A 27705-nucleotide genomic window follows, 5' to 3' on the forward strand; every position below is an offset into this window, starting at 1 on the left:
TTGAATTTTTGAAACTTTTGGACCTTGTTTTTCACTAACTTGGAATATTTGATCCCAATTAGTGTCACTATTCATTAGGTGGTTTATGAATGCAACGTTGTCAACTACAGAAAATTCTGGGTCTTGTCTAATTTCAATGTCTTCTAAAGTGTGCCCAATAGGACCCTTTTGGATGAAAACCTTGTTGTTTTGAGGATTGTTTAGCATTATTGGTAATTCCTTTTCTTTTCTAAAACACTGAACGTTGTAAGTATAAATTCCTTGAGCTTGCAGTTCACTTCCAATTACGAAGGAGGTTCCCTTTCTGAAGAATTCATTTGGTGGTCTAATTGATATTACTCGAGTTGATTTTGGTGCTAATGGTAGTTGCTGGTCAAGAGTTACAATTTTATAAGAGCTAATGTATGGATAGCTTTTTGTTTGGTATCTAGATAATGTGACGGCTACTTCAGGGTAAGTTTTTAAGTCAATTTTTGGAGTGGTTAGGTCAATAGATTTTACTGTAGATTCAAGGAAATCCATTCCCAACAAATTCGGCTTGCAACCATCTTTGGCTGAAACCCATGCGGTAACTTCCACTTGATACTTTCCTTCAATGTCGAAAGAAGTTTTGAAAGTAATTTGACCTAGAAGTTTCAGTTTCTCACCATTAACCGCTAAAGTATGATTTTTCGAAGCTTTCATTTCAATGTGTTGTAATTTACATAGTTCAAAGTAAGTGTGGTAATTAATTATAGAGCTTGATGCTCCTGTGTCCAACAAAAACTGTGTTTCTAAGCCGTTATTTTTATTTTTGTCTCCGACGGATTGGTATAAATTAATATGAATATGTGAGTAACTTGCTTTGTTATCAGTAGTGTTTATGAACGGAGACCTGTCTAGTTTAAATACTCGTCGTTGTGATTCTCATTATTGTAATAGTCTCTGGAAGTTTCGCTGGTAAAGTGAACTCGAGGGCTTCGCCCTTCACTGCTATCTCTTGAATGAGTATTATTGTTTTGTCTAGTAGGTGTCCTATCCCTGTCATGATCTCTACTCCTATCACGATATCGATTATCTGATCTTGGAGGACCGTTGCTTTGTCTGTCCCTACTATTTTGCCTATTGTTATCTCTGTAAGAATTGTTTCGATAGTTATTTTGTCGTTCCTGTGATCGGTTATCGTAAGAAGATGATCGGTAATTGTTTGAAGAGTTTGATGGGTACGGTGATCGATGTCGGTAGTCTGATCTGGAGTTGTTTTGATAATTGGATTGATTTTGGTTATAACTATTTCTCTGTCTGTCCCTAGAATTTCGATTGTCATAATTGTTTGATTTGTAATTTTGTTGACCTGGTGAATGGCTCCTACTACGTTTATAATTATCTGTGAACTTTTCTCGTTGTTGAGATGGGTTTCGGTTTTCGTTTTTAAAGTCCTTGTATTTAAAGCAGAAAGCTATTGTGTGACCTGAACGTTTGCAAAACTTGCAGAATCTAGTCTGGTTTTGTTTGAATCTGGGATTGTCGTTGTTGTATGTGGCGTTTATTTTATGATCTTTCATTAGATTTGCAATTTCTGTGAGTTGGTTTTTTAACCCTTCTATTTCTATTTTATTGTCGATACTACTTGAGGCAGTACCCGTGAATTCACTGCTAACAGAAAAACTTAAGTCTTTAGTTGCTACATGATACTGTAATTGTTGCCAAGTTGTAGCTGGGTTTTCTATTAACCGCTGATGTGCCTTTTGCTTGAGTGTAGGTGGCGTTAATCCTCTTACAAAGTATTCCATACACTTAGCGTTACGCTGGTCGTTGTTAAAATCTGGATCTGGCCATCCTTTTTCAACTGCTTTTGTTACTCGGTGTGTATAGTTTTTTATCAACTCATCTGGTTGCCTTTTAATACTCTCGACTTCAATTCTTTTCCTATACTTGTCTTTTGCATCAGTAAAACGGGTAATGAACTGATTTCTAACTTCGTTCCATGTTAAACCTGGTGCTAAGGTTTCAAACCATTGGGCTGCGGGCCAACGCAAAACCGAACCAAACAATGCTTTTTGTCTAGCGTCGTATGCTGCTTGCAAATCAGCATCCGCAGGATCTCTTGTTCCTAGTGAGAATTGGATTTTTCTTTGTATTAAACTAAAGAATTCCTGGGCATCTTCAGATGGGTCTAAACCTGTAAATTTCTCTAACGCTATGTCGGGGTACGCAACAACGTTCGCTGCCATTTTTTGTTTTAGTATATGAAAAGAATATTTTATACGAAAGTACTATTAGTTTGGGTAATTGGTGTAGAAAATATTTTTGTTATAACAATTAAGTAATAAAACACTAATACTAAAGTAGAAAGTTGAACTGTTTGTTTTGTGTTATGAATTTTATTTGTTTAGGACCGTTTAATGATTGTATTTTAAATTCAAAGTTTTTGCCGTTATCAGTGCTAAAAATTTCAACCCAAGAGTAAATATCGGTTTGCTAAACGGTAAAATTTAATAACCAAGGATAAGTGCTTTCAGAGTGTTTAAATTCAACAGAGTATTGGTGAAGTCTGTTTATTTTTGAAAATCTAATTTGTGTGACAAATTCTGTTTTTATAAGTAATTTAACTCTATCTGGTAAACTCGGATCGTCAGGAGAAACGTTGATGTATTTGGGTTTAATGATTTTTAAGATTTGTAAGCCAAACGGGGGAATTATATTTTGGTGGCTCATCCACACGCTAGATGATAACGTTTATGCTAATTCTATTACACTGTTTTGATTTCTTAGAGCATCCAAAAGTTCATTAAAGTTTGGGTTAGTCCACTTATAAGTAATGTAGATTTCGGTCTGTGTTTCGTTAGAAGAGTGATGGTAAATGCATAAAAAGTTTCTGTTCTGATCAGTTAAATAATATGAAACTTTGCCTATTTCGTTATGTACTTTAATACTTATATTTAAATCTTGAACGTTTACTTTAATATATGACATATAAATAACATAGAACAATTGTTTTTGTTGTTTTATTATTGTATTTTTGTATGAAACACACAGAAGACAGTATAAAAACGTTTAATACGGGATGTTTAGTACATCAGTAGTAGTATTTTTGTAGCTATTATTGTGTTTAAATATTGTTTCTAAAGTGCTTGAGTCTGTTAATGACCGTATTTTAACATGAGACAACAACTTTTCTATGATAAATTTGTGTACAAATTGGGTTAAAAAGGCTAGTTTGCGCTCTTTTAATTAATTATTGGCTAAATTTTCTGCGGGAATCTCGATCACACTGTTTTTAGTTTTTAACAAAGTTAGTAAATTCTGAAAATTTGGGTTCTCAGATGCATAAGTTATACAAAAATCAGCGGGAAAATTATGTTCAAACACGTAGAAAATAGCTAAGAAAGTAATTCCGTCAGTAAAAAACCGTGTTATTTTACCCCTTCTAGTGTTTTCTATTGCTGTTAGATTAAGATGTTCTACAATAACTATTCCAGTTTGGTCCATGCACTGTTTAAAACCTCTATTGGTGAGAATGTTCGTGTGAAACCGGTTAAAATGGGGGAATTCTCATCAATTTATGTTATTTTCAGGCTAAAAATCTATGTTGGGGGGTTAAAATTTAGTTTAAAACCCGTTATTCTTTGTTAAATTTGAGCCTTATTGAGTTTTATGTGGTCAAAACTTGGTTAATATTGACTAATTTTATGTTCAAATGACGTTATTATGGCTATTTTCTTGAGTAATATTGGTTAAAATTGGATAAGAGTGATGTTTTTAAGGCTTAAATGTGATTAGTATCCGTTAAATTATGATAAAAGTGACGTTAATTTTGTTAAAATCTGGTTAATATTTGAGAATTTAGGTCAAAATGATGTTTATTTGGTTAAAATTTGATTAATATTACCCCACCCGGGTCAAGGAATTGATAAAACAGAGTGAATATTCAACTAAGGAAGGCTTATATTTAAACAAAATTGGGTTAGTTAATGTGAAAGTGCAACAACGTGTGCTTAAATGTGTAGAAAATTGGATATAAATTACACTAAACACGTATTGGGGGGATGAATTCTGGTTAAATTTACGTTAAATTGTTTGAGAATGCTATATTTTGGTTAAAAATTCAGTAAAAATTAGACATATGTTACTCTAAATATGATTTGGGGGGATGATTTCTGGTTAAAAATCGGCTATTTAGTGTGAAAATGCTAAAAATCTACTGTGAATTTGGTGAAAATCGGCTAAAGTTTAGTTTAATTAGGTGTTGGGGCGGTGAAATTTGGATAATTTTTGGTTATTTGGAGTGCATATGCTAAAATTTAACCATAAATTTGGTCCAAATTGGGTCAGAAATAGTCTAAACAAGTTTTGGGGGGATAAATTCTGTATAAATTTCGATTATTTAGAGTAAAAATACTAAAATTTAACCATAAATTTGGTCAAAATCGGGTTAGAAATAGACTAAATAGGTTATGGGGTGATGAATTTTGTATAACTTTCAATTATTTAGAGTGAAAATACTAAAATTCAACCATAAATTTGGTGAAAATTGGGTTAAAATCAAATTAAATATGTTTTGGGGGGATAAAATCTGGTTGAATTTCGGTTATTTAAAGTGTAAATACTAAAATTTAACCATAAATTTGATGAAAACTGGGTGAAAATTAGGTTAAATAGGTTTTGGGGGGATGATTTTTGGTTAAATTCCGACTATAAATTGTGAAAGTACTTCGATTGTTATATAAATAAACTCAAAATCGGACATAGATTACCCCCACCCGGGTCAGAACAATTTTACAAGAGCAAAGAATCAGTTGCCTGTTACTATTTTAATGTAAATTTACTGTATTTCGGCCGTAAATTTGATATAAATTACTCTATTTGTTCGTCTATTAGTGTGCTTTCACTTCTGTGCTAGTGGTTATTTTACTATTTTAATCCGATCGGATAGAAAAACAAAAATTCAGGCGTGATTCTTTCCTCTGGGCGCACCAGTTATCAAATTTGGTTGTGCTATTACAGATCACACAATACGGGATCTCTTTATGTATGCCAGTCAAACTTGACAAAAGATATAACAAATCGAAGGCAAAGATATATGCCTAAGACCTGTCTGTGCTATAAGTCTCAATTTAAAATAGTTGGGGGGCTGAAAAGTTCAATTAATTAAATAAATAGTTTAAATGATCAAGCTTACTAATTACCAGTTGTGTAGTGGTGAAATGGAGGTGAGCTGCTGGGCGATCGTTCACTTGGGTGTTTCTTCAGTTATGTTATTTGTCGAAAAAGAAAGTTATAAAATCAAATCAGGAATTATTTGTCTAAGTTATTAAACAATTATGTTCGACTATTTTATTGTAACAGTGAAGTTAAATTTTGAGAAAAATGAAAGCAGTTGTCTGCTGCTTGCTTCTGGGAGTGATTTCTGTCTCTCTAATTTTATTCCGTCCCACTTCGCTGAGAGAAACAATTAATTCCTCTCAGCTCCGTTTGGGCCGATAGGGAGCGAATCACAAACTCACGTTTATAGTGAGGTGCTTCTTAATTTTCCTATTGGCCGAGAAGGCAAGAGAATTAACTCTTTTTTATCTCACGGAGAAATTATTGAAACTCCAAAAAATAATAAAAATCTAAAAAGCTTAGAGCATCAATTATTGATTTCGTAGGCGCCTGTTTTCTGCTTTTCCCCTCTTCTAAAACCGCAACAATTATGGTTTTCATGGGGGCTTTTTATGAGACTCTATTGTCTTTTCCCCTGAAGCAATCTGCTTCATCTTTATTGAACTTGGGGGGAAGGATCTGCATTGCAACTGTCAAAAGCAGAAGTAATTTAAATCAAAAGAAACTGTGGTTTTACAGGCCGCCTACGTTCAACAACGTACATTTTCTATCCTGGATATAAGCGAGGAGATCCAGGCCTAAAGTTGTGTTAATTAAATAAGTCGAACTGAGTTGTTTAAACACTTGTGTACTGGTAGTCTTAACAAGCGTTAGTTCGTTTAGCGCGCGGCGAAAGAATGGTTAATTAGCGCCTAAATACGTTCGCTCTAATGCGGGATTAATTATCCGTTCATTTGTAACGGCTCTCGTAATACTACAGTTCACATGTCAATGCTATTCAAAAGTCGCCTGACAAGTTGACAATTTTATGAAGACGAAAGAATTTGTTTTAACTTTTGTGCCGTCTTCTAATTTTCAAGGACTCGGAGAAATAAATGCGTATGAATGATTACTTTTTCTTTCATAAGTTCTTACAATATGGATAGTAATCTTGTTATTTCTGTTTTGAAGTTTTGTAAAACGTGCTTTCTTTTAGCGTGTTGTGAAAACATGAATTTTAAAAGCTTTTGTCGACTAAAAATCAGTTATTATAAATGCTTTTTTGAAGCAAATGCTTTGAGAATACACAATTTGAAATTGCCTTTTAGACAATTTTTTGTCAAAAATCAGCTGTCTTCTACTGAGCAATCTTTCGAAAAATGAATCAAACAAAATAAAATCATTCAACTTAAAATGTTGAAAAAGTTGAAATGTTTAAGTGTTCAAAATGTTCAATATTTTCAGAATGTTAAAAATTTCAGAATGTTTAAGTGTTCAAAATATTCATTATTTTCAGATTCTTCAAACTTTCAAATTGAACAAATATTCAAAATGTGTAAATGATCAAAAAAAATTATTTACTTGTTTTAAAAACTGCGTTTTAGGTTTTGCCCACTTCCTAACATCTACATGTTTTGCGGAACTGGGAAGTCGGATTCCGAAGACAGGATCAGCCTATATATACGCATATGCTGTATTGGGGGAGTTGATCGCATTTGTTGTGGGGTGGAGTCTGCTTCTCGAACATATCATGGCTGCATCTATGGCTGCCAAAGGTATGAATTATCTCTCTCTCAAGGTTACAGATTTTGAGCTATTCTTATTTCGGATGCTTTATTTTACTGTCAGCCATAAATGCTTTCTGACTTTTGGAAAGCTGGACATTTGCCGGAAAAAGAGTTTGCTCACATGAGACAGAAGTTGCTCTGGATTAAAAAAGTTGACTTATTAGAATGAACGACCCATTTTTTAGACGCTCTTTTGGGAACTGTTATTAACTGAATAACAAATATCAGATAAATGTAACCTGCTATCGATTTGTACACTATAGACAATCTTACTTTTTATAGAAAAGTTTTTCCGCACATGAATTGCGGTGTAGCAACTTTCTACAAAGCGCAAAAAAAACCGAGTTTTCTACCTGTTGCGGCTTGTACCTACCTGTACCTAACTATAACCACTCAAGAGTGAAGGACCTTTTAACGTACTGGATTTTTTAAATCGTATGTTGATCGACAAGTAAGTGATGTGACTGCCCATTAACGATAGTGTAGATTTCTGCAGGAGGAATTTATGGAAGCTGAGTGCTTAAATGATGTGAATTTGTCCGTTGAATGTGAATGTAATTTACTCTTCAGAAATTTTACTTAGCTTGAGAACGGGGCGGATTTTTTCACCGTATGCAGTCTTTATTTTGACTGACCGAACTACTTTATCCGAGCCTGGATACACTTCAATTACCTTTGCTAGAGGCCAGAGACCACGAGGTGTGAAATCTTCCAAAATCCAGACTAAGTCGTGAACTTTTAAATTCTGATTTACTTTATGCCATTTAGAGCGTTTCTGCTGGTTAGGGAGATACTCTCTAATAAATCGGTTCCAAAAATGTTGGGCTAGAATTTGTGATGTTTTCCAAGATTTAGTAACTGCTACTTTGCTTTGAGAGAAGACTCCTGAAGGGAGATTGATTGAGGGTCTACCCAAAAGGAAATGATTTGGCGTTAAAGGGAGTGGATCTTTTATATCGCTAGAAACATTCGTCAATGGTCGCGAATTCATGTTGGACTCAATTTCACAAGTGAATGTCGACAGCGTTTCGTCTGTTAGCGTTCTTGAGCCAATAACTTTGTAGAGGGAGAATTTGAAAACTTGAACTAATCTTTCCCAGCTGCCGCCAAAATGCGGAGCCAGAGGGGGGTTAAGTTTCCACTTGATGTCTACGTCTAAGATGTGGAGCTTAGATGCAAATTCTCGCGAGGATCTGAGAGTTTCTATTCCTTTTCTCAATTCGGTACAAGAGCCGACAAAAGATTTTCCGTTGTCAGAATAAAATATTTTTGGTTTTCCGCGGCGGCTAATGAATCTGCGGATGCAACTCATTGTAGAATCTGTAGAAAGACTTTCAGAAACCTCCAAATGAACGGCTCTTACAACTAAGCATGAAAATAGAAGGATATAACGGGTAGCAAATTTACCACACTGTTTTATAGGAAAAGGACCTATGAAGTCCAGGCCTGTTGTGGCAAACGCAAAGTGATTTTGTAGCGGTAAACGTTCACTGGGCAAATCTGACATCTGAGGTGGACTAATTTCTTGAGCCATTCTTCGGCAGGGAATGCACTGACGTATTGTTTGTCTAACGACAGCTCGGCATTTCAGAATCCAATAGTATTCCATTAGAAAGGAACGTGTTTGTTCAACACCAGAGTGACTATTCACCACGTGAGTGTTTTTGATGAGGAGCTTAACGATTGGGTTAACCCCGTCTAAAATTAACGGATGGCGAGCAGTTTCTAAGACCCTTGCCTTAGACAGCCGACCTTTGGCGCGGAGTTCATTTTTTCCGTTAACAAAAGGACAGAGTGTCTTTAGAGGGCTCGACGAAATTATCTCCTTGCCTTTTTGTAAAGACAAAATCTCACTTCCAAAGTTCTGATTTTGAGCAACGCCGATGAGGTACTTGTAAGCTAGTGTGTGATGTGCGAGCGATAAGCTACTGCTCTGTTTTTTCAAGCGATCGAGGAAGAAGAAGCAGTATGCTGCAACTCTAACCAGACGATTCCAATTGCTGAAGCGTGCAATGTCGATGGGACATTGAATTGCTGAGTGCAGATCGGTTTGCAACGCATGAACGATGAGAACGTTTGAATTTCGTGCTTTCAAGATGTCCTGACTTGGCCAGTCACTTTTTGGTAACTGTAGAAAGGAAGGACCGTTGAGCCATCGAGAACTGCAGTTCATCTGTTTAACTTCATAGCCTCTTGAGCCATCATCGGCTGGATTGTCAGCTGAGGTGATGTAATTCCAGTCATGTGCTGTTGATACATCAAGTATCTTCGCCAACCTGTTAGCAACAAATATGCGATGACGTATCTCTGGGGTTCTGAGCCAATAAAGAACTGTGGTACTATCGGACCAGAAAACTTTTTCATTAATGTGAATGTCGTGCTCTTCTGTCACGAATTGTGCGAGCAGAGCTGCGTAGACGGCGGCTTGCAACTCGAGATTTGGAATTGTCATTCTTTTGATTGGAGCTACGCGGGCTTTTCCCATGATGAATTTCACTTGAACGGTTTCATCAACGTATTCAATCCTAAGATACGAAACTGCTGAGAGTGCATACTCCGACTCGTCTGAGAATGTATGGAGAGCTGTTTCCTTTATTGCTTTGTTAATGAATAAACAGCGAGGAATTGAAATTTCGCGGAATTCCCGTAGTTCGTTTTGCAGCTGAGTTAGATCTGCAAATTCATTGAGGTCCAATGGTTTGTCCCATTTTGGTCCATGATTCCAGGCGGCCTGTAGACTTTTACGAACTCGGATGGTGAGCGGTGCTATAAAACCTAGGGGGTCAAAAATGGATGCGACAAACCGCAGAAGTTTTCTTTGGGTTACCATAGTGTTATCCAAGGGAAACTTCTTGAAAAGTTTCTTCTCGATTACATAAGTGTCTGTTTTTGCATTCCACGGTAATCCGAGGACCTTTTGAATTTGAGGTGAAGCTTCGTTTGCGTTTAAAAGTTGATCCCTACTGACTTGTTGCAAAAACGCAGCCGAACTAGAATTCCACTTGGTGAGGTTAAAACCCCCAAGAGACAGGCAAGCTTTAGTGCTGCTCATTATGTTTACAGCTTTTTCAACGTCGTCAGTGGAAATATACAAATCGTCCATGTAGATATTGCGTTCAACGATACGGGAAACCTCAGGAAAATGTTTCTCATTATCTATTGCAGAGCGACGTAGAGCGTACGATGCAATGCAAGGCGATGACGTTGCACCAAATATGTGGCTAGTGTATTCATATTCTTCTATTTTGCCGTTGTGATCCCACAAGAAACGAAGATATGAACGGTCTGAAGGAGCAACTTTGACTTGCATAAACATTTGCTCAATGTCAGCGGATATTGCGATATGACTTTCTCTGAAACGCAAAATAATCCCAACAAGATTGCTGAGCAAGTCCGGGCCTTTCAACAGATTTGAGTTGAGAGATTGGCCTTGAAAGATGCTGGATGCGTTGGTCACCCGTCGAATTTTTCCGGGCTTATTTTCGTTTGAGACCGGATGATGAGGTAGATAAGAAACTGACTTTGTGTTGTCGGTACAAGGATCAATTTTTACAACATATCCGTTTTGCAAGTCCTTTTGCAAAGTCTCTTCATATTTTTCTCTTAATACTGGCTTTGTGGAAAGCTTTGCTTTTAGCTGTTTCAACTGTTTCTCAGCGAGCCATCTGTTATTCGGCAATTTTGCGTTCTCTTTCCACAAGAGACCAACTTCGTAATGACCATCCTTGAATCTGGTTGAGGATTGTAAAATTTCCAGAGCCTTTTCATCGTTCTTGGACAGTGCTTTTTTCTTGGATGCAATGCCATAATTTTCGATCTTCATCCAATCCTGAACTTTAGTGAAAAGTTCGTTGTCCAATTGGTCATGGGAACAAATTTGGGTTTTGAGAACTGGATTTTGCTCATCTGCAATTATGTTGGTCTTTCCGGCACAAGTCCAACCTAATGGTGTCTTGACAGCCCAAGGTGTGTTTTTCGGGCCTTTAACTATCTCATTGTAGTGGATTAAATCAAGGTTATCAATTCCAATGATTATACACACTTGATTTTGTCTGACATTTGGAAACGTGATGTGTTTAAGGTGATCAAACTTACTACAAAGTTTGTTCAGCTCACTGGTTTTAACTGGTGCCATATTGAGATCTGGTACTGCTAGCACATCGATTGAAACTACTGAGCTATTCTGGGATCTGTATGGCTTGATTTGGACAGAAACTTGAGAACAGTCTATTTCTCTGGTTGTATGGTAGCCACTGATAGGCATTTTAGCGACTGTGTTCATGTCAATCTCCAATTCTGATGCTGCAGATGTAAGCAGCAAGCTTTGACAACTTCCGTTGTCTAGATACGCATAAGTATCAAGAGTTTTTACACCATTGGAAAGTTCAACGGGAACAAGGGCTACTTGTCCTGTTCCATGTAATTGAACGGATTTAACGGCCGATGGCGGCTTCACTCTCTGATTATTGTCTCCAAAGCTCTCATGGAGCAGAGTATGATGCTTTCGGCCACAATTGCCAGTTCGACAAACATTTTTTGAATTGCAATTTTGAACATGATGACTGCCAAAGCAGTTGAAGCAAAGTTTTAAGTTTTTGACATGTTCTCTCCGATCGAAAGGAGAGAGGGTTTGGAAATGAGAACATTTGTAGAGATATTGACAGGTCTCATTACTGGGGCAAACAACAGTTCTGGATGGGCCTTGTTTGTTACCGTCTGAAAAGGAGCCACCTTGTTGACCATTGCTTGTCGTTCTCGTAGATGAGGGCAAGGGACTTTGAGTTTTCTGAATCCATGGTTTATGGGCAAAGTTTGATCTTCCATGGCTGGGTCGTGTTATGGAAATTGGCGCTGGCAAATCTCTACAAGCCTTTGCGTAGATTGATAACCAATCAGAAAGGTCTTTAAGAGACGGCTGGAGTGAAAACTTTTCGAGGGCATACTTGTTCCAGTCCAGGCGGACTGGTGTCGGAAGTTTATTTAATGCCTGATTGAGATTTGTAGTAGAATGGATGTCGTGATTGAATCCCAGTTGTTGAAATGTATCCACTAGGGTCAAGAGAAAGGCTGAAAATTGGGTATAACTTTCAGGGACAGTCAGATTAGGTGGTTTGAACTGCGAGAGTTTATCAAGAAAGGCATTTACTATCCGGTTTGGGTTTCCGAAGTGTTCCTCAAGACGATTCAACGCTGGGACATACAGACTACCGTTGCAGCCGTATCCATCTATTAAATGCTTTGCCTCTCCAGTTAATAGCGATTGAAGATGTATCATCTTTTCTGATAATGACATAGGCGATCTATCTATTGTGGCTTGAAAAATGCTGAACCACTTCATCCAGTCGAGTGGGTTGCCATCAAATTTTGTTGCCTGCAACTTGGGTACAGATTTCTGGAAACAAGTGGACATGGAGATGGGGTTCTGATATGAAGCAGAGCCAAGTGTAGCGGACGCCGACGGATCTGAGAATTGTTGATTGGAAAGGAATCTCCATGATGGATTGCTGTTCGAAACATGAAATGATGTGTCTTGGTTGACTGAACTACTGTTTGAATTAGCAAGAAACGGTTCCGAAGACAAGGCACTGTGAACAGGATTTCCAGATGAAGTAGCCGTTGAGAAACCAATATTGGATTCCATATTAGCCGGCGGCGAAATGGAATTGGATTGAACTGAGCTAGCGGGCGCTGCAGAGTCCGACGAAAAAAGTTGACCTGACACTTCGTTCCCAGCGGATGCTGAGAAATTTGTAGAGGTCCTGTTGGTGTTAAGAATGGTTGGGTTACTGCTGCTACTATCAAATGTTACCCTTAAGTTGCCTGATGAAACATTGCTTACTTCTGCGCTTTGAGTTTCTTTTTTGTGTTTGCGGAGGGCAGCGGTTGTTTTTCGAATCTTGAATTTTAGTTTGCTAAGTTGAAAACAGAGCGTATCTGCGTCTTCTGATGGTGAGATGTCCAAAAGCTCTTGAACGGAGTTGTCGAGTTTCTCTTGCAGCTCTTTAATTTCGCTCAATGTTTCTTCTAGAGTTTCCGTGTCCTCCCCGGAATCGATTCCTGAAACAACAAATTCGATGCAGGATTCAATTTCGCTTTCAAACATTAGCTTTTGGTTTTTAATGTGTTTCAAATGAGGATCAACAGAGGATTCTTCGTTTTCACCCATTGCTGGTGTTTGTGAACTCGTAGAATTTACCTGATGTTTAACTCTTGTTGATTTTCCGGTTCGAGTAAGAACCATTAACTCTGTTTTGTTTAGTGGGTCTAGAGCTTTGAATTTAATTTAGCCACTTTTAGTAGCATTGTTAACCAAATCTCAAGACCAAAACCTGTGTATTTAACTACCGGTTAACAATTACCTACCAAAGTTTACTAAACCCTGCCAAAACCTTGATACGGTACTTTACCAAAACTACCGAACCCTACCCTACCTTACCGAACCTGATCAAGGCTTACCGAACCTTACCAAGCCTTACCGAACCTTACCAAGCCTTACCGAACCTTACCAATCGTTACCGAGTCTGATCAAACCTTACCAAGCCTTACCGAACCTTACCAAGCCTTACCGAACCTTACCAAACCTTACCGAACCTTACCAAGCCTTACCGAACCTTACCAATATCTACTGAACTTTACCAAGCCTTACCGAACCTTACCAATACTTACCAAACCTTACCAAGCCTACCGAACCTTACCGGATACCATCAAATACCCATACCAGAATGATAAACTCAAAATCTACCAAATAACCACAGTAAAATCCGGACACAAACCGAGGTTTATGCCAAAACACACGGTAGGAAACGTTGGTTTTGCCAATAGCGAAATAAAATTTTAATGGCGGTATCGGAGCAATAAATCAAATGGGTTGAATTTTTTTGCAAATTGTTAACACGTCCGGAAAAAATTCTCTAGGTGCGAGAAAAAAACAACGCTGGGGAAATTACTGGCGAATCACCAGAGTCAAAGGAAATAAGAATAAGGTAATCAAGGAAGTCCCAGATATAAACTCTCTGTTGGGTTGGGCGATGATGGGTTGCCTCGGGTTGGGTTGGTTGGGATGGGTCTTTGTCTAAAATTTCCTTCTCTACCCTGATCACGAGAAAAAAAATTCTCGAGAAGGAAATTTTAGCTGTCCATTCTTTCGTTGGGCGCCAGAATGTTACGTTGGCCGCCTTAGGAACTTTGTGAGATTTATTTGATTATTGAATTAATAAAGGATTACATTGGTTTAGTATAAATTAATCAGTTTCCAGTTTCTAGTTTTGTTAAATTGACTGTTCTTCACGATTTCTGATGTTGTTATGGCTGAATACTTGCATGACTTTTCTTAACCATGTCGAATCAGTATCGGGCACAGATGGTAAATAGTGCACATATGGCAAATAATCCACTGGGCATCAATGTTGATGACAACTGTTATTAACTGAATAACAAATATCAGATAAATGTAACCTGCTATCGATTTGTACACTATAGACAATCTTACTTTTTATAGAAAAGTTTTTCCGCACATGAATTCCCTGGCCCCTACCATCGCGTATATATATTTATATATATATATATATATATATATATATATATATATATAAAAAATATATATATATATATATATATATAAATATATAGACACCGAAAAATAAGCACATGCTTATGATTGAGTTACTGAGTTGATGGAATCTGGAACTTGAAAACTGAAAATTCTTATTGAAAAACTTACACACCTTTCCTACAATCTGTTTTTTTTGTGTAGTGCAAGTGGAGTGCAGTTTATTTAATTGGGTCTACGGGGGCTAGCCGAAGTGCTCAATATCAGTTCTCCGGTGAGATCGAACCTTTTCTTTGTTCAATTTTCCGGGGTGGTCTAACTGTGAAGGTTCAGTGTGCCCCCCCAAGTTTTCTGGGGCGGATTGACTGTGAAAAAATAAATTGAAAAATATTCCCCAACGCCTATTTTTTATGCACAAGTCAGAAATGGGAAAACAGAAAGGCGCAAAAGACAAGTGACAACGCCTCTGAAAATTTTCCTTGCGGCAAATTAAATTGCAAAAATTACTGCATTAACTGCTTTAAATGCAAATTATGGTTTCACGTTGCATGTACAGATTTGTCGGATGAGAAGATCATGGCATTGGACAAGATAAATGGTGCTTTTTGGGCCTGCGTAGCCTGTAGAGCAAACGTCATAGGTACCCATAACAATGAAATAGAAAATTTGCCAAAAAATTTTCAACAGAGCGTTGCTGGAATAAGAGACGACGTGCGAAAAGAGATTACTGATTGTAAATGCGAAATGCTTAACATCATAGAGAAAATTAATTTGACGCTTGAAAATTCACGATATGCAAATGAACCTCAAAAGATAACTGAGAACTTAAGATCGATTGCTGATCTAACTAATCAATCAGAGCGAAAAAATAAAATAATAGTTTTCGGAGTACCAGAGAAAACAAGCGATATAATGGTAACCGTATTGGACAGAATCAGTCATGACAAAAAAACAGTTGAAGAACTTGCTCGAAAAGTTGGAATCCAGACATTAAATATCGAAGACATTTTTCGTCTGGGTAATTTTAGCTCAACCCAAACTCGTCCGCAACCACTGGTGGTGAAACTCTCAAACACTTGGAATTGTAGAATCACGATGATGTCAAACTCAAAATTGAAGGCCGAAAGTTTTTTATCAAACAGTTTTCATCGAAAAATGAGTGGAAAAAGAAAAACAAGCTCTAGAGTATCGATTTAAACTTGCTCCAGCCATGAAAATCAACCGTTCAGACATTAAAATTAGATCAGCTAGGCTGTTTTTCAGGAACAAAATGATTGATACTAATTTATCTATAGACGAAAATAGTTGCCTAATAACGAACTCTCCTGATTTCAGTTGCCTAAAATCAAGTTATATTTTACGTTTACTATCAATGAGTTGTCGTTCTTTTTTAAGTATGGATAGACGAGTGATGTTGGATATCCTCCTGAAAACTATTAATCCCGATTTTGTTTGCCTCAGAGAAACCTGGTTAAACCCAATTATTGAAAACCAGGAAGTCCTAATTAGTCAATCTCTTTCAATCCAGTCGCAATCAGATAGAAAACTTGGACCGCATGGGGTGTCGTAATAGCACACCGCAAAACATTATCATGCAAAAGGGAGGTTTTGCGAGCAAATTCAGATTTCATTTGTTGTTGCTTATACATCTTCAAGGAGGTTACAGTCGCTATTATCACCATTTATTATCCTCTAGTCCCCCAGCTGACAAAAAAATAGACTCAGTGCAGATTTGCTCTGCAAAACCATTCACGAGATTTTCAGAGATGTCAGAGAATCCATTGAATTCTTCACTTTCCTTTTGAATGGTGACATTAGTATCACTCAAACAGATTGGCTTACTTTAAGTAGTAATTATTCATACAGAAAAGCAGGTTTGAACGAATTCAAAAAAATAAAAATGATATCACTGCAATCTCATTCAAGCTGGCTGGACATTTTTCTTAGTAACAATGCTAATTTGTGTAGCGAAATATTAGAGGCTAAATCGTTCTCAGATCACAAGTATTTGTTAGCTGAAATTTCGATTGAATATGCTGAACAAGAAGCTTTGCCTAAAATGAAACCTTTGAATATTGGCAAAGCTAATTGGGACGAATTTACGATCAGTTTTTTTTTTCCAATGTCTTCATTTGACTAATTGATAATATTGTCGACTCCTTTTACCATAAATTAGAACTAGCGTCTTCTATTGCAATTCCAATCAAAACCTCTAGAAGAACCAATGCTCCTTTTTAAATGTCCTTTAACAGTATACATTAAGAAAATAAACTCAGAACAGCTTTGAAAAGTACACAAAACGCAGAGAAAAATTTACGACTTAGAGGCGAATTATCCATTTCTCTAAATAATAACAAAATATTTCGTTGAAAAAAGCAAAATCTGGTCAACAAACAATGCATATAAGTTAATCAGACAAATAACAAAACAACAAGCTCTGCCTGAGAAAATGGTGTACATGGAAAAAGATGTTTTTGGGTACAAGAAAATTGCAGAATGTTCTAACAATTATTTCGCTTCTGTTTTTGTTCAAGAACATTCTAAAGTTGTTATGCCATTCGATCAATGTCGAGAAATATTTCTTGATGACATTCTGTTCAGCAGAGCGACTCTGAGCGAGGAAATCAAATACATACCTAGTGGTGCTAACTCTTTTGACGGAATTAGCCCAAAAATTTTGAAGTCTGTTTTACCGTACATTTCGAATCAACTTTTGTTTATCTTCAGTTGTTGTGTTAGCAAATGTGAATTTCTCAGTTTTTGGAAAAAAAATGCATGTACGACCCCAATTTAAAAGCGGTAGCAAATTACATATCAAGAACTAACGACCTATTGCCATTCTTAGCTCCTTGTCAGTGCTATTTGAGCGTATGGTGTATAAACAGTTCTCAATCTTTCTTCAACAAAAGCTTTGCGTAGAGCATCATTGTTTTAGGAAAAATCGTTCAACCATCACTCAATTAGTTTTCTGCTGCAACAGGTTGTATGAGTTACTTGAAGCAAACAAAATGCCAATGACAGTGCATCTAGACATAGCAAAGGCCATTGATACCATCAATTATAATATCATACTTTTAAAATTATGTCGAATGGGATTTGACAGTGCTTTCAAGGGGTTTTTAGCGTCAAATTTAACTGATCGACAGCAGAGTTGTAATATCTTGCGGAAACTCGGACTTTCGACCAATCACCAGTGGTGGGCCTCAAGGGTCAATTTTCACAGTGTTTCTTTTTTCCGTTTATATAAATCACCTACCCGAATTAATTGTCAATGAGTGCTATTTATACGCGGATGACTCAAAAATTGTCCGCATTGTAGACAATAAATTACAGCTGGAAATAGAGCTGGAAAAAGTTATTGAAAATGCTACTGTTCGGAGCAAGGAGAATCGGTTAAACTTCATTTCGATAAGTTTAAAAACATACAATTTTCATTGCGTAAAAACCAAATCAAGCAAATTTTGCGTCTTACCAGCATTGGAGCCATCTCACAGGAAACACACTTCAAAGACTTGGGCATATATATTTCAGAAACTTTATCGAGGGATCATCACTTAAATTTTGTTCTACATAAAGAAATCAGAATCTTGCTTATCTAAGGAGAACAATTCCAAATGAAACAAAATTGTCAATCGAATGCAACCTAGTCAAAACTTATATAATATCCCTTTTGTTTTATGGATCAAATGTTTGGTATGCCAGTAAAACTATGGTCAGACAAATGGAAAGGCTTGAGAGAAAAACTCTAAAAATTGATACAATCAAACAGCCATTTTACTGATAAAGAATACAATGATTGTCTTCGATCAGTAAATTTACTTCCGATCACATATCAATTTGTTTTTTTTTTGGATCTCTTAGTTTTAAACAGAATTTTGACAAGAAAACTTCCACTTGAGGCAGAGCAATTTTGGCAAATAAAGAAAGGACATCCGAAATTACGATCAAACGGGAAAATATTTTTATACTCAAACGAATGTAATCGCCAGCGTTGCCGATCTAATTTTTTCTACCGAGTTACAAACTTCAACAATTCTATGTCACTGGCTTGTAATTGTCCAAACTATAACCCATATTCAAGTCCGCCCAAATTCGAAAAAGACGTCAAAGAATATCTATTTGATTTAGCTAAGATGAATTTCAAGTACAAATCGTACCCATATGGATGGACAGTGTTTGAGGGAAATCAAATTAAAACCCCACGAGTGACTTACTAAGCTTGGTGAAACCAAGTTTAGCGAAATTCATTATGATTATCATTATATATATATATATATATATATATATATATATATATACATATTAAGAAAATAAGAACCGAAAAATTGACTCAGAATGTGTGTGGAACCTGCTGTTTGTTAGCAAGATGTCAGAAGAAAGAGGCCTGATCTACAATACAAATTTCAACTTTTTCTATTTTTGTTATGCAATTTTAATGGAGACAGACACACTTAATTTCCAAAGGTTAAACTATTTTATATCATGCAACTTTGCTTTTCGAAATTTTGTTCAACCTTGTTTTTGAAGCTTGAAACGTAATTGGAGCCCCTATGTTCAGTTTTGGGATCAAATTGTGAGTGTGTTCGTGTTTTGATATATTCACGTGTGTTGGATTTATTCGCTGGGGGCAGCGGAGTAGGGGGTGGGGGGGGGGGTCCAGCGATGGGGGGGGGGGTGGGCAATGGGGGGGTAGGTTTGGCTTGACTGGAGGAGCGGGGGGTCACCACTGCTAGGTAGAGGAGTGGTTAGATGCCGGCGGCTTTTTTTAGATACTGGTTAGACGCAAGGTGGCTCTGAGAGAACTTAATACCCTCCGAGCGTTACCTGTTTATCCCTGTTTTTGAGGACAAAAGGTCAAATGGGTCAGACAAAAAATCAATCAAGCAAAATATCGCGTTAAAAAAAAAGACAACATGTCTAATATAATTGGTACAAACTTCGTTTGAGGCAATAAAGAGTTTTTTTTTGAAAAAAAGCTATTTTTTACTTCCAGTTCTACAGGCATACGGTCCAAATGCAAAATATGTGCATCTACACTAAAAAATCACTTCTCGCATCTACTTCTTTAAGTTTACCCCATTTCGTAACGGCTTGATTTTCTAATTACTCCATCAGTACGATTATAGTACGATATTAGTAAGATATTTAGTTCTAAGTATCCTGTTAGTAATATCCTAAAATTTTTTATTAGGTTGCCACCAAAATCTCGTTTTTGGGATAATGGCGAAAAAATTGCTTTTGAGGATAACAGTAATTTTGCAGCGGAAATTTTGGGCTAAAACAATTTTGAATAAACGGTTTCCATTGTTTTTTGAGATCATAAAAGAAACGGCGAGATATTTGAAAAACAATAAATTATCTCAGCAGTTGATAAATAAATAGAACCCAACAAAAAATCATTTTTTTTTCAAATTTTCCCTTTCGTTTAAGAAACAGAAAGAAAGGCAACTCAAAATTATTTTGTCGCCACTTTTAAAGCTTAAGTCTTTTCTTATTTTTTGTATAAAAAGTAAGGATAAAATTCAGGCCTATCTTTAAAATTTAAAATATATTCCAGAAGCATTGCGTGGTTGAAATTACATGGTAGCAATATAAAAACCAAAAATATTCATTTTTAACAAGTCAAAATTAACGTTACATTTTATTTCTTCTAACGATATTTCAAATCACTCTAACACGTTCGGTGTTCTGCTTAAAATATCAAATCTTGATGTTCATATACTGTGAGGATACCGAAAAAAAAACAAATTTTTTCGGTACTTAAAAAACACCATCTAGTAGAACTTTATAGAAGCAAAAAAGATTTGAATATTTCTTTGCAAAAAATTAAGCGAACGTTTTCCGTAAATTAGCAAAATTTCACTGAAGCTAACAATGCTCTCATTTTACAGGTGTGGTTGCATATATCGACGATGCTACTTCGGAGGGTGTGATGAAGGCAACCCCAGAAGTCCTGGAGAGATTCGACCTCTACTCTGTGGTTCTGGTCATTCTCATCACAATCATCGCATGTATTGGTAAGTTTTGAAAAATAGTTGCCTAATTAAAAACACAACTGGCTAACGCGTCGGATGAATTGCTCTTAAACAACTGGCGGGGAGTTAGCTCCGTTAGTTGCTAGCTGTGGCTTTTGGAGGCTGCTATCAGCTTAATGGGGGGGGGGGGGGTGAGCATGGTGGAGGTGAAGAGGTGGGGGCTGTGAGCGATGGGGCAAGAGTGAGAGGTCACGGGTGAAATGAGGTGGACGGGTGGAATGGTAGGGGGTGGGGGTGAAATGGTGGTAAGGTGTGTGTGTGTGTGTGTGTATGTGTGTGTGGGGGGGGGGGGGGTAAGTAAGTGCGAAGGGTGTGAAACTCTAAGAACCACCCTTCAAACCATGAATTTATGTATCTTAAACTTTTTTTTGGCGAATCGCGTACATATAAACTTTTGAGCCGTTAGGCTCTAAGCGAACTTAATTCACTCTGGCATTTACCTGTTTATCCCGTTTTGAGGACGAAAAATCATATGATCAGACAAAAAAAGGCCGGAATACGAAAATAGCGCAATAGCAAAGATCAGCGAGACTAAAATGTTAACAACGGGATGATTCCATGGGTTTTTGAGAAGATTATGATTTCTGCGATTCTTATAGCGGATACACTAATTTTTTCCCAAGAGGATGATCAATTTCAAGCAAGCAGCATTTTATTGCTGGTATTTAAAAAATTTTACGGGCTCTCACTTTCCTCTTGGCAAAAAATGTCTTTAGCAGAGAACATTTGGTGTAACATACATTTTTTTTTGCAATAATAGTAGTTTCTTACCCCCCCCCCCAAAAAAACAGGGGAGCGCAACAGATCTCAAATAAAGTCGAATTGAGAACGCGCCTCTAGTTTGGCTGACAATGAAAAAGAGAAAACACAAAAAAATAGAGGGCAAGAAGGGAAAAAATGATGTTTCGAACAGGACAACATAAACTGAACAGGCATTTTTGCTTTAATTTCAACTGCCAGTTTTAAAAAAAAAACCATGAACCTTGTAGGTGAAAATTTTAGGATCTATTCTGCTCCCCCCAGTGTTTTTATGACTCCCAGTTACATATTATATGTTGTTATATAGCACGTTTCTATGTAAGAAATTAGCACGTGCAACTAGGGGTCATAAAAGATTTATGCTCACTAAGCTGATTAAGATAGAATAGAACAGAATAGATCAAAATTTTAATTTTCTGTTGTTTTATTTCAGGCGTGAAGCTCACATCCCTAGTCAACGATGCCTTATCCCTTCTCAATCTGGCGACCCTCACTTTCGTCACCTTAAGCGGATTCATTCTGGCAGACTGGAGTAACTGGTCGGATGACTTCATGCCCTACGGAATTTCCTCAATTTTCACGGGAGCTGCTGAAATCTACTTCGCCTCGGGGGGCTACGACGTAGTCAACATAGCCACGGTGGAAGCTATAAACCCTGCCAAGTCGGTCCCGGTCGCTTTGTTCACGGCGGTGGGTTTTATAACAGTCCTTCTGTGTTCTATATCAGCTTCAGTGACCCTGATGATACCATATAAGGAAATTGCCCAGTCGACTGCCCTGTCCCAGGCGCTGGAGTACAATGGGTGGGGTTGGGCTTCTGCTCTGGTAACTGTTGGGGCGGTGGTGGCTATGACGAGCACAGTTATGGCCAACACGATTTGTTCCTCACGCATAATATACGGAATGGCATCGGAAGGTATGAAAAAAAAACAGAACCGACTAGCCGGGGTCGAATTGCTATCAAGGCGGCCCGTTTTATTTACCTCTTTTTGCTTAATCCCATCATTTCAAGCCTCCATCATTTTACCCCTCTATCATTTCACCCCTCTGTCATTTAACCCCTTTATCACTTAACCCCCATTTTTGGTACTTTAAACTTAGTAATATAATGATTTAAACATGCCTCAGCAGCCCGTGAGAATTGCTATGAAGCTATCACAACCAAACATGGGATCAATTTATCCGCTTATTTACGAAAGAGCACGCTTGTAATGTCGACTCAAAATTTGCAGGTTGAAATTCTAGAAAGGTTAAATGATAGAGGTGTGAAATGATAGTGGGTTAATATTTCTGGGGTTGAATTAATCGGGTTGAAGAGAATTTAAAACGGTATCAAACCGGGTGGGTGGGGGTGGGGGGATGGGATGCCATTAGGGTAAAATGGAGTGGGGGCTACATCTTTGTATAATGGGAAAGACCCAAATTTTCTAACTTTCTGCTCAATTCAACTGAAAAATTTCGCGTTTTTAAATTGAAAAAAAAAATCAATTCCGCTTCTTAAGGCGTTCAAAATTATTCCAAAAGAATGCTAATAATCCAGTTAGAGCAAATAGCCAACAATGAAAATTTACAAAGTTATGTGGAGCAAACAATTTGACAATGTTCTTATGGTTTGTTAGGTCTCATCTTCCGAGGTCTCTCCCGTGTGAACAAACTGACCCAGGTGCCAATTTGGGCAACATTGGTCGCTTCTACGGCCTCAGCAGTAGTAGCTTTCTTCATAAATATTGAAGATCTGGCTCAAATGCTTGCTTTTGGAGCTCTTCTGGCATTCTCGTGCGTCGCCTTAGTTATCATCAAGATTCGATGCGACCCCAGCAGTGCCACGTTTTACGATACGGGAAAAGATTTTGCCAAAATTACTGAAAAAGTGGACGATGAAAAAATGGCACTAGTTCATAAGCCGGGAAAAGAGTGGGGTGATAAACATACCCTGGCTACTGGGCTTTTTATCACGTTTATGATGCTTTCTGTCTGCTGTCTGGCTGTTATTCAAGACACGAAAAACGACATTCTATTTTGGGTTGCAACTGGGCTTTTCTTTATCGTCCTCGTATTGATGATAGCGACCATTGTATATTTATGGTTTTTCATTTCTGATCCCGCAAAATTCCAGGACTCTAACTTTCGGGTGCCTTTGGTTCCTCCTATTCCCGTAATTTCCATATTCGTGAACCTGTACCTTATAACTCAATTAACAGCTATGACTTGGCTCAGATCGGGTGTTTGGTTGATCATTGGTTCGGTGATTTATTTCACGTACGGTGTCAGAAACAGCGGAATCGAAAATGAAAGCAAAGAGATCGCAGAAGTTCCTGATCATGAATCGAAGAACAACGAATGAAAAAGGATTGAGGTTTCCGGACCCTGAATTCAGTTGGAACTTTTGTTTCAAAAACTTTCAACGAATTCTCGTAAGCATTGCCGTGAGTGCTGTGAAATTTTGTTTTCATTGCAGTGAATTGATTGCAGAGAAGTTGAAACAATGTTGAACGTTTAAAATCGTAATTCGTATAATAATTCGCAGTAAAATCGTTGTTCCTTCAAAAAACGTAAGTTTTCGCGGAGACTTTTTTCACCGCAATTCATATATCATTGACCTCCGCCAAACGGAAAGAAAAATCTTTCTACTATTTCACTACTTTTTTCATTCCTTTTCATATATTTTTTAAGTGATGTAATTGTAATTCAATTATGCTGAAAATTTGAAATTATTTTTAAAATCATTGAACGATAGAGATAACCAACTCATTTAAAAATTGTGTACGTGCTGACTCTGTCTTTCCCATTAGCCCGCTCCCTTCCCCCCCCCCCCACAGCTTATTGGTCAGATAACCTATCGCCACCCAATCGCCCAATCGTTGTAATTTAATTATACCATAAAATGGAACTCTAATTTCATGGGGGGGGGGGGGGGTGTAAAGGGAAAGACCCGCTGACTCGAACAATCTCCCTCAGTGCAGTCAAATTCATTATTGTTAAAAGAGTTGCTGAAATTGTAGTTGAATTTTGTCTCATTGTTAACAATTCTATCACAGCTTTCCTAATAAGGACGGCGAATTGCATTGTATAAACAACTGTTGATAGTGTTTTTAACAGAACAAATGGAATAAATAGTCTCACTCAAAAAATATGTCTCAAGAATCTTTGGAGCTTTAAGTTTTCAGTTTGAGATCAATCGAAGCTAACTAACTAGATGCAGAAGAGTATTATAAAAGATATGCATCTTATTCCTCATAATCATTTAAAAAAATAACAAAATAAGGAAAAGATAGTGTTAAAAACGAAACACTAAAATGAAAAGTGATTTAAAATAGCATATCTAACAAGAGCTCACGTCAAGATATATTTTTCAAAGTTTGTGTCAATAACGGATTGAATTCTAGACACAATCTTGGCATGATTGAATTCTAGACACCCGAGGCATGGCCAAATAACTATATTGCTAATTTAATAATCCTTATTTTGTAGAAAGAATAAAATCGGGGTGAAATGATAGAGGGGTTAAAATATAGAGGGGTTAAATGATACAGGGGTGAATAAATTGGGGTTAAATGATAGGGGGTTAAAAGAATAGGGGTAAAAAAGCGAGACACCCAATCTTGTACAGTTTTTTGCCTATTAGTGAAGTTATTGGTTAGTTCCGATCTGCTTCGAAAGCTCTGCTACTAAGAGATTTGATCGGGAACGTCTTCATGACCAGAAGCTCATAAAATTTGCGCTGATCTGCTCTTCAAAATGATGATCTCAAGAATTCTACAGATTGCCTGACGTAGACGTTTAGTAATTTTTATTTTTCTGATTTACATGTAAATTATTGTAAATGTATGTAAATGTTGATACTACTAAATTTTATTCGATTTGTTGACTGCTTTCAAAACCGTCGAACTATATGTTGTGTGCTCTGTACACTCACGTTGATTGTTGTTTTCTAATATTTGCAACAGTTTTGCGAAAAATTTTCTACTGGCCTTCTTCAAATTGGCTTGCTCTCAAATTGAATCGAATTTTAAACTCTGGTGAACTTGCGCTGAGCCCCCTTTTGTTAAAATTCCCTCAAATGATAGTCCACAAGTCACAATTGATTGAAAAAAAAACAATTAAAACTTATTCGAAGTAAACCGATGACTGGATATTCACAAAATAAATTGTCAAGCCAAGCCTACAAACAGAAAAGAAAATGAATATATTTGCTTCAAAAATTAGAGCTTTGCTTTCAAAAACTAGTTGATTATCTTTAAAATTTAAGTCAAGTAAACGATTTTGCCTCAAAATGATTTAAAATGGAACGATACAAAAATGTTTAAATAATTTAAGGTAGACTCAATATTATATTTTTAAGAAAATTTCTGGCTATCAAAAATGTTGCACAATAGTTTATAACAGGACAGATCTCATTTTCAGATTCGTTTTTCTTGCAACGTTGATTTTTATTTTGATGATTTTTTTCAGTTTCAAACTATATCATTTTCTAGGTTACCAACTCGTAATACCGAAAGAAAGATTAAGAACAAAAAATTTAGATAAAACATTTTCTCAATACATCGAAAACAGATTTTGATAGATTCGAATTTTTTTTACTATAAAAGATTTTATTGGTCACACTCTTTTCATTTTTGTAAGACTTTGCTGAAATATTATTTATGACTTAGGACAATAATAAGCACAGAAAAATATTTGAAGTGATTTTTCATGTTAGGAAATAATCTACAAACTATCTTCCGAAACATTTTCTAGGAGATACAAAACTTTATTTTAATTTAAGTGTTTAATTTTATGATTTTTAAAACAATAAAACTGGGAATTACAATCACAGAATAGTACGGTGAATGTAAATTCTTTGAGCAAAACATTTTTTTTGTGTAATTATTTAATTTAAAATCTTTGATTTCATTAACATAATCTGCGCTGCCCGATGTAAACGTTATTAAACGCAGAAGTATGTAAGATGAGTCCCAATTTTATGGCGTCTAAGTGCTTAGAAAAAAACTTTCGTGTTTTTATTGCGTTGGTGTTACATGTTTTTGTCATTCACTATAGTGCTTATCTTATGCAAAGTAAACCTTCAAATTTTAGCGTTAAAACCTTTGATCTTAGGTAATTTATCGTTTTTTAGGAATTAAATTCATTTCTTAACCTGAGTGAGACAGAATTTTCAAAAGTCTATTATCTTATAAGATATCAAAATATCTCAAAATTCCTCCCAAAATTATGTATCTGGTTAGCTGTTACAAAATTAAACGGTATCCTGCAATAATTTTGCAAGTGTCTTACACTTCGTTTAATCCCTTTAAAACCAGAAAAATGCTTTCGAGTGTTTAAGTGATTTCTAAATGCATTCAATTATTTTTAAAATGAAAACACCAATTTTATTGCCTTATTGCTAAAATATTTTGGTATTTATTTATGGACAAATATCAAAAAATTGTTGCTTCCAACAGCAAAACATGAATTAATTTATTATAGTTTACTTTAATAATTTGTTGACTGTGCTGTTCTGAACAACCAATTGGTAGTTAAATTTGAAATATTGATATGTTTTTATGATACTAGAGTGGTTGATAGCTATGCAAAATTCATGCAATACAAAAATTGTTCTTCTAACAATTTTGTAACACGAATGTCAGTCATGCAATAAATTTGTAAGAGGAATGCTTATAATGTAAGATTTTGTCATAAATTTCAAGATCTTGATCTTAGAAGATAACCATTCCTCATTCACTCTGGTAGCTGTCACCGTTGATCTTATGACAGTTAAACTCTTTTATTGTTGTTTATTCATGGATTTGTTTAGAGATGATCTCACATAATCTCAACACTCGCACTGCTTTCACCGCAAAACTATGTGAAATTTCGCTGAAATTTTAAGCTTTTCAGCAGGCTTGTTGCCATCAATCTTGCATACTTTGCTAAAGTTCCTCCGCGCGGGTATTGTTTCTTTAGGAACCGCGTCGGGGATTTTGTCAAAATTTATGTACGAAATGCGCTGAAAACTGCTTAAAAAGTATTTTTCAGCGGTTAAATCTTACATAATAGTCCGCTTAATCTGCTGAATTTTCAGCATCTTTCTTCCATAATTTTCCCATTTTTTAGCAAATTGAGCCGACATTTTCAGCGCATTGCTTCCTTAATTTTCAGCAATTTCAGCATGTATCCTAAACAATTTCAGCACTCGTCTTACGCATTTTCAAGGTTTTCCTTAAACAGTTTTGGAAACTTTGTTTTATTGTTTTTCTTCTTCTGTTCAACGAAGGACCGCACATGTTGACTACGTTATAAGCAATAGTGAGCAAAAAAATTGCACGTTAAGTTATGTAAGAAAGGCGCTGAGTACACTGAATTAAAATTTTTCACAAATTCTGAAAATGTGTAAGGCATGTGTTGAATCAAATGCTGACTTTATGTAACAAATGTTCTGAAATGTGCTGAGATATTTTTTTTCAGCTGATTCAGCGGCAAATTTTCAAGTTTCAGCGCAATCAGCATAAATGTTTCGTAATTTCCGCACATT

General features: G+C 36.5%; 1 protein-coding gene across 3 annotated transcripts in view; it reads left to right on the plus strand.

Moving 5' to 3' along the window:
- The window catches only part of LOC142335502 (cationic amino acid transporter 3-like), a 47039-nt gene extending 23046 nt beyond the window's left edge, over nt 1-23993 (plus strand). For all 3 annotated transcript variants that reach the window (XM_075384031.1, XM_075384029.1, XM_075384030.1), the window contains exons 3-6: nt 6669-6839; nt 20292-20417; nt 21628-22110; nt 22814-23993. In XM_075384031.1, the coding sequence (XP_075240146.1) occupies nt 6669-6839; nt 20292-20417; nt 21628-22110; nt 22814-23538 (1505 nt within the window). In that variant the 3' untranslated portion in view covers nt 23539-23993. The remainder of the gene's footprint in view (nt 1-6668; nt 6840-20291; nt 20418-21627; nt 22111-22813) is intronic.
- Nucleotides 23994-27705: the final 3712 nt, after the last annotated feature.

Source organism: Convolutriloba macropyga, chromosome 2, assembly GCF_964194025.1.
Source record: "Convolutriloba macropyga chromosome 2, txConMacr16.3, whole genome shotgun sequence".
In the NCBI taxonomy this organism is placed as follows: Eukaryota; Metazoa; Xenacoelomorpha; order Acoela; family Convolutidae; genus Convolutriloba; species Convolutriloba macropyga.